Source organism: Melanostigma gelatinosum, assembly GCF_949748355.1.
Source record: "Melanostigma gelatinosum genome assembly, chromosome: 9".
NCBI classification, from domain to species: Eukaryota; Metazoa; Chordata; class Actinopteri; order Perciformes; family Zoarcidae; genus Melanostigma; species Melanostigma gelatinosum.
The window spans coordinates 17,245,849-17,264,736 of NC_136642.1; the positions used below are offsets into that span (position 1 = coordinate 17,245,849).

Consider the following 18,888-nt stretch of genomic DNA (forward strand, 5'->3'; position numbering starts at 1 on the left):
GGTCAAATAGAGCTGAGCTGTTTGATTTCGTGCGATACGGTAGCCTCAGTTTGTATGCCACTCCTCACACCAACCACGACCTACTGAACCGCTACGAAAGTATTTTATTGTGAGTTTGTGTGTGTGTGTGTGTGTGTGTGTGTGTGTGTGTGTGTGAGTGTGTGTGTGTGAGAGAGAATGTACTGTATGTGTTTATGTATGAAACATTCCCTTTTCCCTTCATCAACTCTCCAAGGCAACAGCGCAACAAAAGAAAAGGTCTCAGTCAACACTAGAAGCTTAGATAAGGCCCGCTAACAAATAACTTGCACTAATGTAGCATGGACAGGCTACGTGCCAGTATACCCAACACCGTGTCACTGAACCGTCACCCCGTCCACTTCTTAAATATAAATGTACAAATATCTGTTGTTGTTCTTTACGTTGCGTCGACTTAAATGCTTCCACTTTCCAACCAAAAATCCTGAACGCACCAGTTCCCTACTCGATAAAAGTTCATTCATAAAATGTATTTTGTTCCCTCATTCTCTCAACATCATCAGGCAACTGACTGAAAAGCACAGCAGGCCGTCGTAATGATGTCTGCTAAATGAGACGCTGCATGTGTTTGGAAGAAAACATCCTTAACGGAAACTCTAGTAAAATATCAGCTGCTGGCAAACCGCTCGCAGCCGGCTGCGGTGTTTGACATGAATTCATTCAGCATGGATGGCATGCAAAATAAATTCGATTCGAATAAACAGGGCTCCAGTCTAGTAAATATTGGTTGTATTACCGTACTTAGCTGGGATAGGGTCAACAGCTTCCCCTTCAGTTCAAAATGTCAATGGAAACGTTCCCCATTGTATAAGATGTATGTCATTTATGTAATCCTTTCGTAACTTACTGATTATAAATGGAAAACAAATCTAATTCGGGTCGAATTTCATCTGAGCAGCAAGTAAGAAGAGAATGTTCGGGCCAAACCAGAAACTCATTTGACATGTCGCTTTGTTTGTCTACAAAAAAGACATTTGATTATTCGAAGCACATTTTAAGATGCTTGGTTTCCAGACAAGCTGACTGCACACCAGCCTACCATCTGTCTTCCTTCTATTGTTGTTGCTGATTGTATTTTGAATTGTAGTGACTTACAGTAACAATGACAGAGGCTGACTTCAGATGACAGATTGATGATGGATTGAATGTGTGTGAGTGAGTACTTCATCATTGCTTCACTAAATTTAGCACATTTTCCTTCAACTTGTCAACAGATCTAAATTGCCGTCACACATTACACGATTAAATAATGACTTGAACTTAGTGGAAAACAGCTTTAGATTTAAGCACCAAACATTTATGTCGAACCCAGATTCTCAAACTTTGTCCCGTATCCTATTGCTGTGTGTCCATAAATGCCTCAGTACCATTTCGATCAGTTGTTCCTCTTGATGTAAAATGAAGTAATTCCTATCGTGCGCTCTGTAGTGCTCAGATCTCACACTCTGATTGTTGTTGCGAGGCTATAATTTAATCGGAGCGATGGAACATCTGCAGCTGGATCCGCCAGAGATGTTCAGATGAAAGATCTGATGGCGACATCAGGATTGTTTAGACTGCCCAACTGTTTGACGAGGGACATGGCTGAAAAATCCCTTTTTTGCCACTCTCGCCTCCTCATATCCTCCTCTTCTTTCTGTGGGCATATGGGTGCTGTGCCCCTGACTTTTGGCTTGCACAGCCATAGTTTATCTTATTGAAGTTCATCCTGCCTGTGCACTGCGGTTGGGCCCTGACAAAAAATTCCCAGATGCTAACCGAGCAGACGAACAGATGTTAGAGGCATATGTCTATCACCTGCCTGTGGCCTCTGCTGATGCACGATGAGTTTCCTGTATGGCACAAGAGGCCAGGAAGAGAGGAGCACAGAGCAGGAAGTAGACCGGGTAACTCCCATTATTAGCTGAAGACGGTGCAGAGGTCTGGCTAAACGCTGGACCGGTCCGGTCCAGAATAGACCCAACACAGTAAAAACACACTATGCACGCACACACGGTGTACAGGAGGAGAACACACCGTGTTTGTTTGTTAGTTATTTATGTGACAACAATGGTTGGCGTAAACAGAGGTTTAGATGACCTCAGGGGGTCTCTTTCACTGTCTTCTCTGTGTATAAATATACGCTGGATAAATATAGCCAGACGCTGCACTGCTGTCACGTTCGCATGGTAACAATGGAGAATCGAGAGGAGAAGTGAAGTTTTTCTTTTGTTTAGAGTCGTCCGGTCTGACGCTATTTTAGTAACTGATTATGTTACAGACGTGAGCACAAACCATGGCTCTACGTGCGAGGAATAAGCAGTACTTGGATTAGTGTGATGTTAATTACAACTGCACTGTTGCAGGATTGTTTTTGCAAACTAAAATATTACATGTTCGTCCTCTTAAGTAAATGCTTCATAATTGTTTTATACATAGTAAAGGTAAGATGATATGTGCTAACCAGTTGTCATATAATGACTAAATACTCAGTATATGTTAACAGAGCAGAGTGATAAATAGAGGGCTGCAACAAAGTGGGACTAAAGTAATCATGAAAATGATTCTGACTCCTTAAACGTTTATTGAAATCAGTGTAAAGTTATGTGTCCATTCATTTATCTTGAAACAGAGACACGATGAATACAAACGCAGTTATATGAGTTACTGTAAAGGGAAATGTGAGACCTAATATCATTTTGAGTTTGTCCAAAACAACTGCCCAACGAACGTGAGAGTGGAAAGAAGATTTTCACAGTCGAGTCAATCTAATGTTTTGAGTTTCACCTTATTGAGTTTGACTTTTAACTGATCAAATCAGTATTTTTTTAATTTTTACAGCTTTACAGATGATCATGACTTGACCTTGGAGATTGCTCTAATCTTCTCCAATAATCGCCCTGAACAAGCTTTCAAAGGCAACACTGCAGCATAGAGCAACTTTGAAAGTTGCTGCTCACTTTTAATGAGTCCGATTGAACCTTTTAATTCGAAAGTTACGAACGTAACTACGGTTCTATGAATCCTGGATGACCGCCAGAGGCAGTGCTTAACACTGGATATCTTCCGTCGCGCGCATGCGCAGGTCGAATATTTATATCAACAAAGTCACGTGTGACCTCGGATGACCACCGTCGTCTATAAGTTCCGGTGTCATCCTGAGCTCAGTCCTATGGAATCTTCTCGCGAGTTCACGGGATTCCGAGTGACCAAGAACTCTGGCGGTCATCCAGGATTCATAGAACCGTAGTTACGTTCGTAACTTTCGTTCTATTTCATCCTTACTGACCGCCAGAGGCAGTGCTTAACACTGGATGACTTATACCAAAAGAGTCACGAGGAAGCACAGTAACTACCCCTTATAGCTCCGGCAGAGAAAATTGGCCAAGAACCCTCCCCAGTGGGTGAGGGTCGGCAACGTTAACTCTGTAGTGTTTGGTGAATGTGCTCGGTGATGCCCCTGAGGCCGCCGCACATATATCCCCCACAGGCACACCACTCAGGCTTGCCCTCGGTGTGGAGACACTCTTGGTAGTGACCCTTCACCCCGGATGGCCGAGCGCAGCCGCTCGCCTTGTATGTATCGGCAATGGCCTCCACTATCCAGTGGGACAGGTGCTGTTTTTCCTTTTTTTTCAAAAAGGAGCACAGCCCCTCTTAGGCTCACCATAACTGACTATGCAGGCGGTGGCTTCCATATAAGCTCTGAGGGCCCACACTGGGCACAGCAGCCTTGACCTCTCCTCTCCCGATGGGGGAGGGGGGGGTCAACTTTGACAGCTGGATAGGCCGGTTTATATGTGAACGTATCCACCCCCTTGGGAGAAACACCATTGAGCTGAATTGACAGCAAGGAGAAACCCGTCTTGCTGATAGCCATCTAGGCTCCGCCTGTGCCAGGGGTTCAAAAGGACAAGCATAAGCTGTCCAGTACCACGGGTAGGTCCCCTGCAGGGGAGACCGGCCCTTATCCAGGAGGGACTGTAGACACTCAGTACAGCAGGCACGGGGCGCTGTACTGGGACCTTGTTCTGAGCCGCACACTAGTCGGAGAACAGCTTCCACCTGTTTCTTGTACTGCAGGCAGGTAGACCGCGTACTGGCATTCAGAATAGTCCGTCAGACTGGTTCTATGCAGCCACTCAGCATCCGGTCGGGCCCTCCCGTGACCCCTAATTGAAGGCGGCAGGGATTGGAATGCCAAATCTGACCCTCTAGTTGCGACAGGAGATCCCTCCTGTCGGGGAAGAACTCTGACAAGCCTATAGCCAAAGCAGAGGGACTGGTGGAAAGGCATAAAGAAGATCCTCTGGCCACGTGTGAGCCAGGGCATCTTGACCCAGAAGGCTGGTCCTCTCCGTCAGGGAAACCCAGTGGGGGCAGTGGGTCGACACGTCTGGATGCAGCCGCCACTCTCCCGGTGGAGGCTTGTAACGGAACAGGAAAACCACAACCTTGTTCCATTCTCCTGGTGGGTACATTGCCCACAGGCTGGTCAGGCGAGGGGCCTCCCAAGTCAGAAGGCCACGGTGATCCCCGTAGCAACTTCTGCAGATCTGGTGCCCCATCGATAGTTCATGGGAAATCACAGCAGAGGTGCTGTCCACCGGACAAGCGCCTGCTTTCCCTTCAAACATGGAAGGAAGTGCTCGAGCGCTAGCTCTAGAACCTGGACCTGCGGTCTTTCAGCAGACAACTGCCCCCAGGCTGTCCTGTTCTGTCACCCTGCACCCCGCCTTGAGAGGCAGGTATCTGTTGTGACAATCTCCTGGTGGAATGGAACCGAGCCCCTGGGGCTCGGTTCCTGGGGCGCTGTTCGCCAGATATGCACTCCCTCCATGGGGATAGTGAATAGATGAATAGACACTGTTTCGATAATATTATTGCCCTGTATCTGTGCCACTTGGCATCCAAGTGAAGGCTGTTCAGCCATCCGCACTGGGGCGACAGACAGGCCCTCATAGGGCCACACTAATGAAGGTTATGCTCTGAGAAGGGCTCAGGTAGCTCCTCTCCATGTTCACCTTGAGGCCCACCGGGCCACGTGAGAGAAGGCGAGCAGTGTCCTGTGGCGCCTGAAGCCGGGACGGCGCCTAGGTCAGCCAGTCTAAGTACGGCAGTATGTTCACGCCCTGCGATTGCAGGGGGAAAGGACAGCAGTAACACACTGTGGACACCCATGGGGAGATGGGAGAGTCCGAATGGAAGCACCCAGGACTGAAAGTTGTGGTGATGCACCATGGGAACAGGCGTCGATAGACGTGAACCACCCTCCCTTGGAAATCCACTGATGGGAGAAAGAACCCCGACAGCCGGCCTGGAGACATCTCCTGGCACCCCTGCCGGGGGGGACGGGGACGTAAGTAGGGTTGTATAGGTAGCGGTCCGGCCTCTCAGCAGGACGCCGAGGCCTGTTGTGGCTACTAGGGTAAGCTGGAGGCTGAGAAAACGGCCTTGTGGGCCAAAAATGGGACCCCTAGGTCTGGGGGTGCAGGCATGTCCCTGCAAAGACCAGAGAACTGCTGCCTGGTCTGGCTAGCTCTAACAGTCCGCTGAAGCGCCTGTACAGCAGCTGACTCGAACAGCTCACCAGGCTCCACTGGGACAGTATGGAGGGTCCTCCTACATGTCTCAGATAGGGGTGACTGCGCCAGCCAAACCTGGCGGCGAGTCTGAAACAGGGTGGACATCATACATCCACGTTCCCTCGATATGAGCGCAAACGCCTGCCATGAAGCATCACTGAGCAGAAGCGTCGAAGTAGCCCGCTGCAGAGAATCTGCGAGGGAAAGCATGAGGTGGGAGAGGGAGTTGCCGATACGGTGCACAGCGCTGCTGTGTCCTAAGCCCTGGATAGCAGGTCATCTTTGACCCGACATTGGGTGGAGGGCACCTGGCATCGGGCCTCAGAGTCTCCTCAGGGGAAACTGATGGACGCCATAGTCGTCTAACTGGCTGGCATACGTGCAAGGCCAGATTTGCCACCTCCTGCATGGTCTGATGTAAGGCGCCCTGGTGTCTCCACCATGCACGTAACTCCCTCAGATATTCCTCGGAGGGAGGAACAGAAAAGGTGGTGAGGGCGGGAAGGTGCCTGAAGACGGCGCTCACAGGTGGATGTTCCAGCTGCTGTGTATGCCCGGCGTGCAAGCGCCATACAAATGACCAGGGTAGGTTGGTCTGGATTCAGCTGCCCTGACAGGGGGAGGTAGACCTCCCGCATCAGGTGTTCCACTTCGGCCAGCCTAGCAGACCTTACTGCTCAAGGCGTGATGCCGCAGGTCCTGCCTGGGTTCTCCCTGCTAGGGCAAGAGGTCAGGGAGAGTTTAACATGGCCGCGATTCTGGTGGAACCCTTGTCCCACTAGTTTATGCGGAATTCCCAATCAGTCCGAGCGGGAGCGCTCTGCTGAATGTTGAGAGAACAGGCAGGGGGCAGTCAGTGGCGAGTGATCCTTCGGACACTCTTCCCTTGGCCAGCCGCTGCGGATATTGGTGACCCACCAGTTAGCCTGAGCGAGAGCACTCTGCAACTGTGGAAACAGGTCAGGCAAAGTCCTTATAGTGAGAGGGGCGAGGACACTCTCTAAGCTCACTCTCTTCACTAAGATAGTTGCTGCAGATATTAGTGTCCCCCCAGTTAGCTTGAGCGAGAGCACTCTGCTACCGTAAAAAACGGACAAAACAGAACACAGTCCGTACAGTGAGAGGGGAGCGAGGACACTCTTCACTAAGATAGTTGCTGCCGATATTGGTGTCCCACCAGTTAGCTTGAGCGAGAGCACTCTGCCACTGTGGAAACAGGTCAGGCAAAGTCCTTATAGTGAGAGGGGCGAGGACACTCTTCACTAAACTAGTTGCTGCAGATATTGGTGTCCCACCAGTTAGCTTGAGCGAGAGCACTCTGCCATTGTGGAAACAGGCCAGGCAAGTCCTTATAGTGAGAGGGGAGCGAGGACACTCTTCACTAAGCTAGTTGCTGCAGATATTGGTGTCCCACCAGTTAGCTCGAGCGAGAGCACTCTGCTACTGTGAAAAACGGACAAAAAGAACACAGTCCTTACAGTGAGAGGGGAGCGAGGACACTCTCTTCACTAAGACAGCCTCTTCACTTGGACAGGTGCTGTAACTCTTGGTGTGCTACCAGTTAGCCTGAGCGAGGGCACTCTGCTAACTGATATCCGCTACCGATATGTCCATAATGTTTACAACAATCAATGGACACAATCCGAGTATTAGCTTAGTCTAGTTAGCCGGAGCGAACTCGACAGCCGTAATGCGTAAAAACCATCAATGGGCACAACCTCAATGTTGATTTAGTATAACTAGCATTCACCGAGTTAGCCTGAGCGAGCACATTCCGCTAACTGTGATCGTTGTAATGCTACAAAGTTGATGGCCACAGCCCCAGTACCAGCTTTGTTTAGCTAGTTTCCCACTGAGTTAACCTGAGCGAGGACGCTCTGTTAACTGTGACAGCTCTGTTAACTGTGACAGCCATAAGGATACAAAGTTGATGGACGCAGTCCCAGTATCAGCTTTGTTTAGCTAGTTTCCCACTGAGTTAACCTGAGCGGGGACGCTCTGTTAACTGTGACAGCCGTAAGGATACAAAGTTGATGGCTACAGCCCCAGTATCAGCTTTGTTTAGCTAGTTTCCCACTGAGTTAACCTGAGCGAGGACGCTCTGTTAACTGTGACAGCTCTGTTAACTGTGACAGCCGTAAGGATACAAAGTTGATGGACGCAGTCCCAGTATCAGCTTTGTTTAGCTAGTTTCCCACTGAGTTAACCTGAGCGGGGACGCTCTGTTAACTGTGACAGCCGTAAGGATACAAAGTTGATGGCTACAGCCCCAGTATCAGCTTTGTTTAGCTAGTTTCCCACTGAGTTAACCTGAGCGGGGACGCTCTGTTAACTGTGACAGCCGTAAGGTTTACAAAGTTGATGGACGCAGTCCCAGCTAGCATCCAAGTTAGCCTGAGTGAAGACACTGCTAACTGCGAATTACGTCAGATGTAAAGATTAAATCTCCATGTACACAACGCCAATGCGGATCTAGTGTCTCACAAAGTTTGCCTGAGCAGGAACACTCTGCCAACTGTGATAGCCGTAACACTGTGAAGGCGGGCCGACAGCGTAATTCTACGCTCTCGTTAGCGCGCCACTCGATTACTAGAGCGGAAGAGCTCTGCCAACCGTGGAACAAACAACTGTTATAGAAAACAATGTTAATCGATCTTACCGATTGCTGTCATCACGACTTAGCTGGCCCTTATCAGACTGGTGACGACCGATGATAGGGGCGTCCACCAGTCCGGGGCTCGATGTCCGAACGGTGAACACACCGTTCCCTCCGAAGAGGGACAGCTCGTCGCAGCCTTTGGAGGGCGAGAGAACCGCAACTCCGACCGGTAGTCACAAGGCTACAGCGACGAGCTCTAATATGTCTTGATCGTAGACACATCCTTGTTTATGCTACCATGGTAGCTAACCTGCGACGCGAGAAGAAAAAAGGACTGAGCTCAGGATGACACCGGAACTTATAGACGACGGTGGTCATCCGAGGTCACACGTGACTTTGTTGATATAAATATTCGACCTGCGCATGCGCGCGACGGAAGATATCCAGTGTTAAGCACTGCCTCTGGCGGTCAGTAAGGATGAAATAGAACCAAATCCACATCCAGCCTTTTTAATGATTAATGATCATCGAACTGTTCAGAGCTCATTTCAGTGAGCTAACCTTGTGAAGAGAGCACACACACACACGGTGATGGTGCTGCTCTTTAGTTTACGTCAAACATACTTTCCGCGGGGTGGAGAGGACGTGTCTGGCAGTGGCATTACGCACAAACCATTCTGGTGTCACGCGTGCAAGCTAAGCACTGATCATTATCTTTTTGAGTTCTTCCTGCATCTTGATGTTACAGTAATACTATAGAGTGACGACATTGTTGCACTGTATTGGGAACGATGGTATGATTGCTCCTAATTTTGATTTGTTTTCTACATTATTAATACTTCAGTTTTTAACTTTGACGGGAAATATCCTGTCAGCCGTAGGAATTTGATTCAATTTTAGTATTTAAGTTGTTATAAAGTGGAGACATGGAAGCTCTAGCAATTTTGATTAGTTGAGATATACCTTCTGCAGAAGGGTTTGCACAAGTGAAGGTTAATCCTTGTTTCCAGACTCATATTTTCTTCTTAGTCTAGTACTGGGACTGTGAATCTGCATACGTCCATTTGTCAAGCACAATATTGCAAACACCTCTGATCAGAGCTCAGTCAAACTCAAAGGAACAATGCGTCTGTGTTCAGTACAAGAATATCCTGATATCCTAACATGATATCCAAAAGGGGACAAACAATTATGTGTGTAATGTTTTGCCTTTGACAACACAGTTTAGTGAGGTTAAAGTTACATAAACCAATATGCCAAGCTTATATCATAGCCAGGATACTTGAAGACATGCACACACACACATACACACACACACACACACACACACACACACACACACACACGCAGGTCTGTTTTATCCAGAGAGTGAGGGTGTGTTTTCTCCAGTCACGAGAGTCTGTCTCTCTTCCTGCCTGTCTCGTCCTCGTGTCTTCAGCTGTCACATCATTGTCTGTGTTACATGCAGCTGTTTGTGTATACATTATTGTGTCTGTATCAATTATATATATATAAAGACTGTATAAAGACCTATATTACATAGCAACATAAAAGTTTTTATGATCTCTGTCAAAACGCATACGCAAGCACCTAAACAGATCCAGTTTAGGTGTTCACGAAGGACTGTAACTGTAACGAGCTGCTTTCACTGTGTGGGTGGAGAAGACAAGGTACTCTGTCTGTCCACACTGGTTCCGTTTAAAAGCTTATTTTAAAAGTTTTAAATTGAATGTGTAGATGACGTATATGTTGACCAAAACACTTTTTTTGCGTTGAATTGAAGAATAAGATGGAGCAGGCCAGAATGATGCTCATAATGACTTCAACATGTCCTCAAAACATATCGTCTCTGTGTCAACTCTCTGAGTGACCACATCATGTTTGAGTATCGATTTGTTGTTGTTGTTGTTGTTGTTGAGCCTTGGGCCTGCAGTAACACAATGTGGACAGCAGAATCAATTAAAACATTTACGATCGTCAACATGAAGTGCTCAAAAGAACGTGATGTAGGGCAGCTGTGTGTGTGCCCACCCTCGTTAATGGCCCTCGTTAACAGCCCTCATCATGAGCACACTCCGACCTAATGAGCCATAATAGCGCTTCCTGATAATCAACCTGATAGGTGGCCCCTTCGGACTCTCTGCCTGTTTCATTGGCTGGTCGGACGGCGGCGTAGAGACACTGATAGGCTATCACAAGGGAGGTGGGAGGGGCTGGCTGGCTGTTGGCCAATAGAAGTGATAGGACCCAGAGGAACGCAACTTGACTGGCAACAGGCACTAACGCCACACGATGAAAGAGTCGTGACGTGCAGTAAACTGTGGGATTGGGTGTTTCAGTTTAGGATACTTGTTTTGCTGACCCCTTAATCCCTTTCACGTAAAGCACGAAGCATCACCCTTTGGCAAATGACCAAAATGAACCCAATGCATGATCCCCCCCCCCCCCCCCCCCACTGACTTGTCGCAGTAGAAAAGCACATAGGTGTAAAGAATGATGGCTGAACTTCATTTGGCTGCTTCCGTTTTCAGGCTCCTGGTATTGGTCACGCTGGCTCACAGTCACACTGTCATGGCTTACTGGGAAACTTGAATAGAGCGGAGCCATTGTTGTTGTTATAAGTAAGACTAGTGTTTTTCCTATGTCAAAATGTCTGCTCTTTAAAATAAATTAGATTCAAAGTTATAAAGCCAAATGATGCTAACTCAAAAAGCCACCGTCAACACACCACTGACTTTAATCAAAATGTTACTTTTAAGTCTACTTTGATGTGACTTTGGCTTGACGACATGAATGAGATGATTAAATGTTCTAGGCCATAGTTCACGATCAACACCCTCAAAGACAGTTTATTTTGCAATCACCGGGTATGAGCTGTTAAGTTAAGTTAAGAAAATGTTTTCTTTGCAGTAGAATGGGTGTCATTGAGGTCGTTGATTTCAGCATCCTAAAGGACGTACGTTTTCAGGAAATGTGAACGGTGGCAGTGTTCGGCACACTGGGTGAGCAGTTTGTTCCGTGTGCTTGAGAAGCATGTGCCCCTTTTTTGAACGATGGAATGATAAAAAATATCTTTTCCCCATCTCTTCTTCCCCTGAGGGGGCTTTCATCCGGTGGCCTGGAGGAAGAGAGAGGGAACAGGGTGGAGTGAGAGAAGGCGAGAGACAGAGAGAGAGGAGAGGTTAAAAAAACTAGAAAAAAGGGACAAAGGACAGGTAGGGACAATTGTTAGCCAAGGAAAAGAGAGAAAAAGATTGGAATGAGAGGGGCACGGACATCATTCAGCCATCTCCTCCCATTTCTCCAACAGTAACTTGGTTGGGGTTAAAGGAGGACAAGAGAGCAATGCTTTCTCTCTCTCTCTCTCTCTCTCTCTCCCACCCCCATCTCGTTTCCTCTCATCTCCTCTGCTCTTGTGCTCCTATATAACCTCTGACACGGACCCTCTCCCTACCATGCTCATGTTAGGTGGTTAGGAAATAACAGGTGTCTGCTTGTCAGTGTGATATCGAGTCACATATACTTAAGGTGTGAGGTTCATTTTTTTTTTTTACTTTATCAGACAAGTATTTGGGCATTCTGTCCAGCTGTGCTGACTGGAAAACCTTCAGACTCAACAGACAAACTGCAGAGTTTTGATCTCAAGTCATACAGGACTGGCAATCAGCAGCTGGGTGAACATGACGAAGCAATCAGCTGTCATCCTAAAGATGGCCTTGATGCTGCTGCTGCTGCACGGCACAGGTAAGATCTGTTGACTTTATCACGATTTCTACAAGAAAGACAGAGTCATAATGATATGTTTTAATACACACAGCATGGCTAGAATATGGAGACTTTGAGCAAAAGTAGGTTTGTGTTGGTGATTTAAAGTGTAAGCAGGAATAACAGTTAGATGTCCTGATGTCCTTAGTTCAGATGATCTTCATGTCAGGTGCTTCAAACCACATCTGTCTTTTTTGCACCATGACCTACTTTGTTATATCAACAGACATTGTCATAATGTCAACATCGCTACATGTGTTATTTCAGCCCATGTTTTATGTTTAAAAAGGACAAATAATTATATTTACTGACAGTGAATTTGTATTTTTGTTGTCAATTTATTTCTGCCAAAGCAAGTTTAGTAATCACAAGAATTTAAAATGTGGACGTTAAATCAAACTGTTTGGTCATCAGCTCAATGTTTGATTTTTTGGAAAAAGCAGAAACAGGTCCAAAAGAAAAACAAAACTCTTCTCCCTCCTCCTCTAGATGCAAAGATGGACATCATTACCGCTAAGCAAGACATTGAGGTGGGAGAAGAGATCTTAATGTTGTGTAAAGGTGAGTCATTCCAATTTCATTTGATGACTAATGAAGCTCGTCCATGTGAATGGAATTTTTCAATTTGAAAAGCTCTTCTAGATGTTTCAAAGTAAGCATTTATTTTCACTCTGTCTCTTCCTACTTCGCTGCTCCTCTCCTGTCCCAGCTGGGGGAGAGGGAGATATAACGTGGAAGAAGGACGGGAATGAGATGGGCGTGGAAGACGGGGTGTCAAAGTCGGATGAGTCTTCTTCTAAATTGGTCATTAAGAAGGCCACGATGCAGGATGCGGGCAGATATACCTGTCTGTGTGAGTTCGAAAACGAAGACAAAGATGACGTTTTCACACAGCTGTATGTTTATGGTACGTAACAGGTGGCAGTTGTTGCTGAACCTGTCTACTGTAACTAATCTTCTATTTAGTTAGGAAATAGAAATTGGTAATATTCAGCATATTGTTTAACGAACCAACCCACATGATGATGATACCCTTCATTTTCTTGCTGTGTTGCATAGAAAGTAAGCATCTTAAGCATTCTCTTCTTTTGTCAGAGAGTCCATCATTTGGGAGCACCAACACCTACCATGAGTTTCTGAACGGCATAGATGGATTGGTGCCATGTCTGGTGACCGGCCAGCCAGCCGTAGATGTTCACTGGCTCAGAAACAGAGAAGAAATCTCCTCTGATGGTAGGACCAGCACCCTGGGCGTGAGGTCTCCTGATGTTTGAAGGGTTATATTTCATAGTTTACAAAAAAGCTTTGCACATTTTGTAAACTTGACATGACTGAATATTGGACTCTCATGCAGCAACATAACTTTCTTTTCTGTCTTTTTTGCCTCTTTCTTTTCCAATTTTTCGAATCTTTCCATCACTCTGTCTGTCTCTGCATTGCTGTCCTGCCATCTCTGACTCCAGCAGGACGGCGTGTGCGTCGGCTGTCTGATAACTCACTCCTCATTGAAAATGTGAAGCGAGAGGATGCTGGGACGTACGTGTGTGAGGCTCAGATCAGAGGAAGGTCCATCAAACGGCAACTCTCCGTCTCCGTTGTTGTCAATGGTCGGTTTCTTTTACACATGAATATTAAATAATAATAATAATACATTTTTTTTGTAGAGCGCTTTTCAGAATAGTGATCGTGAAGAAACACCTGATAGTGGTCACGGGGTGACAGATAGTCAGAGTTTATGACACAAAGATCCTTTCTGGCTCTGATGTGGGTAACATAATTGTGTTAATGAGTGTTATGGTCAGGGATGGCTTCATTTTGCTTTGAGTTATAATGATGCCATAATAAAACAATGCATGATTCGGAATAAAAAATGTGATTACCTCCTGCAGCTCCTCCTTCTGTGCATCTGAGAGAAGAGGTGAAAACAGTGATTGCCGGACCAGAAACCAACGTTTCCCTGGTGTGTTCGGTGGACGGCCAACCACAACCCAACATCACCTGGATCATGTAAGTCCTGACTTTGGGAGAGGTGTGTGTGTGTGTGTGTGTGTGTGTGTGTGTGTGTGTGTGTGTGTGTGTGTGTGTGTGTGTGTGTGTGTGTGTGTGTGTGTGTGTGTGTGTGTGTGCGTGTGTGTGTGGTCTCTGGCAATATCAAATATCTGCATGACATGCCCCAGTGTTTAAAATCCATATGAATAACAAATCCCTGTAGCATTACTCAATGTGTGCTCATGCGTGTTGTTCTCCTCTGCTTGTCCTCCTCCCAGGCCGGCGACGTTCGACTCTTCACATCGTCAGTTCAACTCAGACCGCAGCGAGTTGACCATCAGGTCTGTTACCAGGGCCGACTACGGAGAGTACATCTGCACCGCCACCAACAAGATAGCTGAGAGCAGCGCCACCGTTATGCTTCATGTTTATGGTAAGTTCAATTTCATATGATATTTTTCCACCCGTCTGATAACTTCATTCGATCACCAAAACACAACAAACAACAACGACATGCAATAAAAATGAACTTATAATCACTACATGAACCTGCTATTGGGGACATGTTTACTGTATCCTGTTGTGCTATGATGACACATGAGATGTTTCATTTCAGAGGCCCCAGAGGTGTTTGTGTCAGCAGAGCAGCAGAGTGTATCAGTGGGCGAGAGAGTGTCTGTGTCCTGTAACGTCTCTGGCCATCCTCAGCCTGAGCTACACTGGCTCAACAAGCACAACGGACGCACACTGGTAAGAGTTTATGGCACACACACACACACACACACACACACACACACACACACACACACACACACACACACACACACACACACACACACACACACACATACACAACATCAGCTGCAAGTCTCAATCAATCTGACATTTGTTGCCAGTATTGTTCAGCCCCTACAGCTCTGACAGTCCAGTCTAGTTAACTCCATGTTACTGTTGCTGCGTGTTGACTATCAACACTGTTCAGCTACTCCAACAACGTTATATTTGAGCATTTACAGACTTAAGATTGGTCCAATATATGATTGGACATTTCCTTCCCTCTGTCAGGGCTCTACCTCTGGACTTGTCCGTGTTGTTGATGGTGCGTTGGTGATTAATGAGGTTGTGCCCTCTGATGGTGGAATATATTCCTGCATGGCTGTCAGCACCTCTGGAAACGCATCGAGAGACGTTGCAATACACAGTAAGAGTTTATGTCTGTCTTTGCCTTTGAGACAAAAGTTGAGTGGAGGAAAAGTAGAGTTAATCTTTACTTATAACCATGACACTTACACGTTTCTATCTTTCTCTGACCTGCCTCCTTACACACAGCCCAGCCTGGTCCGCCTCACTACCTCTCAGTCTCACCTGGACTAACCTCAGTCCTCTTCTCCCTCAAAACCCTACCCATCAGTGGAGGAACACCGATCACAAGCTTCGTCCTGCAGTGGAGGCAAATTGCAGCAGAGCAGTGGAAGGAGATCACAGTCCCAGCTTCAGGTAAAACATCTGTTTTTCAAAGGGGCTTTCATAGTTGTGTATCATGACTCTCAGGAGAAAATCAGATCAGTGAGTGAATCATTTATACTTTAAACTGCTGATACCATCACCTCACATTTATTCATGCTGTAGATCCCCTAGCCATCCCCTCCCTCACGCCGTACACGTTGTACACAGTGCGTTTGGCTGCCTTGAATGCAGTGGGAGTGGGACAGTTCTCAGACAAAAACACCGTCCGCACCCAGGGATTACGTAAGTGGTACACACACTACATTAGCAACAATCACTGTCAACACACACCACATCCATATATCATATGTGTGGAGCATTGTATATATGTTTATATGGTGTACAATGTATGTTTTGAGTAGCTGCAAGGATTCCTGCATGCCAGTGTTTATATGTCTTGCAAGCAAGGCTTTTCCTCCTCATCTGCCATCACTCATTTTTCTTATTCATCTTTCATGCAACCGTCATCTGCTGCCTGACGTTCATTCATGCTGCTGATGACACCATTTAATCCCCTGTGATCCATCCTCAGGAGGTAAAGTACCCACAGTGATCCACTAAACAATGAAAACATAAACTGACATGCCCAGTCAACCTGTATATATTTGTCTGTATCATGGAAGCTCATCAGTTGGTCATACATTCTTTCTTTTCTCTTTGCCTCCTGTCCGTAGGTGAACCAGACAGCCCTGTTTTGTTGTCCAATGAGATGAAAGTAGAGGGCAACTCCTTCTCTGTCCCCCTTAAACAGACTGATGATGGTGGAACTCCTCTGCTGCAATTTGACGTACGATACCGACAGGTAAGAGACCCCGTGATCCTGTCTCGGCCTTTCTCAATGAATCTCTCCTTTAGTTTGTGTTGTTTCCTTACTTTCATCCTGCGGTTCCTGTGCTCTCTCAGGATAAAGAGGGAACTGAGTGGAAAGAGATGCAGCTGCCGTCCAATGCTGACTCTGTCTCCCTTCAAGATCTGTCCTACGGCTCAGACTATCAACTGCAAGTTTTATCCGTCAACCCTAATGGTTCCTCTATCCCTGCCATGTTCAACTTCTCCATTGCAGATCAGCCTGGTATGTGGCCTTTTACTCCTTATATCATACACTTAAACTGGCTTAAACTATGAACTGGGAGCGGTGACACAAATAGAGATGAACTGCACCTCGTCATTGTGGCGTGAGTCACAGATCCACTCACACAAAACGTGTTGCTTGCCACAATGGAGGTGTTTGCCATACTTTCAGTTCGGTCACCTTGACTCTTTCATCTCCCTCATTCAGTCAAAGTGAGCAGCATGACCAAAGGCCACGTGGTTGTCATCGTGATGGTGATCTTCCTGGTGGTATTCCTGGTGGTAGACGCCACCTGCTGCTACAGAAATCGCTGCGGCCTGCTCATGTCCATCGCTGTGAAAGTCTTTGGACAGAAAGTCCCAGGCCTCCAAATGCTTGTAGAAGGAGAAGGAACCAACGGGTAGGTGTTGGATAAGTATTCATGTATATTTTCACCATTTTTGTCCGTCATTAAGTTGTCATCATCATATTTCAAACCTTTTTTTGACGGCAGAGAAGTGAAGCTGAAGGGTATATCCACTCCGAGAGGCAGCGTGCAACATTCGGAGGCGGGGGTGCAGACACTCACTAAGGACGGGGGGCAGCTCACAGAGATCACCTGCGACAAAGCCCCGCTTACCAAACACGAGTATGTTCATTCATTCCCATATACAGCAAACCTAAGTTTAAACACCCGCTGGAAGCTGTTTCCTTTCTCTCTGATAACAAAGCGTTCTCCATCCTTGAGCTGTAAAGCCAATTATATCCTTACATAAATGTGTTTTTAAAGTCAGTGTCCCTGCCCACCATGCAGAGATGTTGGCTAAATTATTAAAAAGTAAAACATGTGTAATGGAACAGAAATAGGTTGTTGAAGACTTTGATGTTGAAATCAAAGACTACATGTAGTTATGAAGAAAATCTCCTTGAAAATCTCCTCGATCTGTCTGCACAGTGTTACTCTGGCAACAACAGTGTTTGACTCGAGGATATTATAAAACTCTGTCTTCTGGCTATTTCTGTTCATTTAGACTATAGCGCACGGAGATCAAATCTCTACCACAGAGTAAATGATTGATCTACATTTATATGTTTTCATACCAATGTCTTATTTTCTTTCACGCAGGTAAAAGCAGGCGAGCAGAGACGTGCACACCGCCAACGCTTGAGGCCAGAAACCTGAGAAACAAGAAAGAAGAAGTGTGAGAAAGCAAGGATGATGTACAGACAACAAGAGAAGATATCAAACAACCACTCAGTGTGAATGACTGAGTCAGAACCGTCGGCGATCTCTACATTCATTACGACTGCGATGGGAAAGACGTCTGTGCTGTTGGAGTGAGAAGATGGCGTGTTTGAAATCTCACAGCTTCCAGTTCACATGGAGACTGACACAGGCTGCAGGCAGGAGGTGATGTCATTTTGTGTTTTTTGTGTTGTTCTGTGCACTCTGATTTAGATTGGCTCAAATGACAAAGTCTCATTTTACAGGGTAATCGTGTTGTCTGTGTTTTACAGGGTAAATTTGTTGGTGTTATAAATAATTGTTTTATTTGCTATATTTACTAAAAGTCACAAAAAATTGTTTACCTTCTGCATTTTGAATGTTGTACACAGACACATGGTCTTGTTTTATTTTTACTATTCATTATTGTATCATGATATCCTGTGTAATGCATTGGAAATATTGCTCTGTTAATATTTTTCATATATATCTTTTAATTGTTTTTCACTTTTTATCGACATGCATTGTGGCTGCTCTTCTGATGATTATGTAAGACATGTAGACATGTAGACATAATCTTTTTTAAATTAAATTGATTTTAAATCAAATAACAGTGTATTCAGCATTAACCTATCTAACCTTAATATAATTATCATGCACAGAGTCTGAAATAAAGTCTATCTATCTATCTATCTATCTATCTATCTATCTATCTATCTATCTATCTATCTATCTATCTATCTATCTATCTATCTATCTATCTATCTATTGTTTTCAAACCATAAATGAGAGCTTTTTTTATTATTATACATCATGAGAGGCTTTGAACTTGAAGCCATATTTGACTTTGTAACCAACTTAACTGTTGAGCACTTTTTTGTGGATGAACTTCATAAACGGTCGGCAAATGACACTGGCCACTGAGGAAACCTGTAATTAAAATCTGTTTTTATTACGAGAACCTTCCTTAAAGTACCTGTAATAATATGTGATCTGTAAAACATATACAAACCTAACAAAATGTATTAATGCTGTAAGTCATTTTGTTTTTATAGTCACTATATTTCCAGTAATCAAATATGTTCAAGTGAAAATGTTTTAAGTCAAATATTTAACTTGCAGCTTTTTTGATTTGAGATACTTTGACATA

General features: G+C 45.6%; 1 protein-coding gene across 1 annotated transcript; it reads left to right on the plus strand.

Annotated features, from left to right (window-relative positions):
• Nucleotides 1-11,882: 11,882 nt before the first annotated feature.
• ncam3 (neural cell adhesion molecule 3) lies at nt 11,883-17,766 on the plus strand (the record flags this gene model as incomplete). The annotated part of the gene is made up of 16 exons (XM_079276219.1): nt 11,883-11,946; nt 12,457-12,528; nt 12,677-12,874; nt 13,063-13,200; nt 13,434-13,574; nt 13,857-13,974; nt 14,235-14,389; nt 14,573-14,706; nt 15,022-15,157; nt 15,286-15,453; nt 15,586-15,705; nt 16,137-16,264; nt 16,366-16,534; nt 16,742-16,934; nt 17,028-17,162; nt 17,640-17,766. 16 exons carry the CDS (start codon nt 11,883-11,885, stop codon nt 17,641-17,643), a joined length of 2,073 nt encoding a protein of 690 aa, XP_079132345.1. The 3' UTR covers nt 17,644-17,766.
• Nucleotides 17,767-18,888: the final 1,122 nt, after the last annotated feature.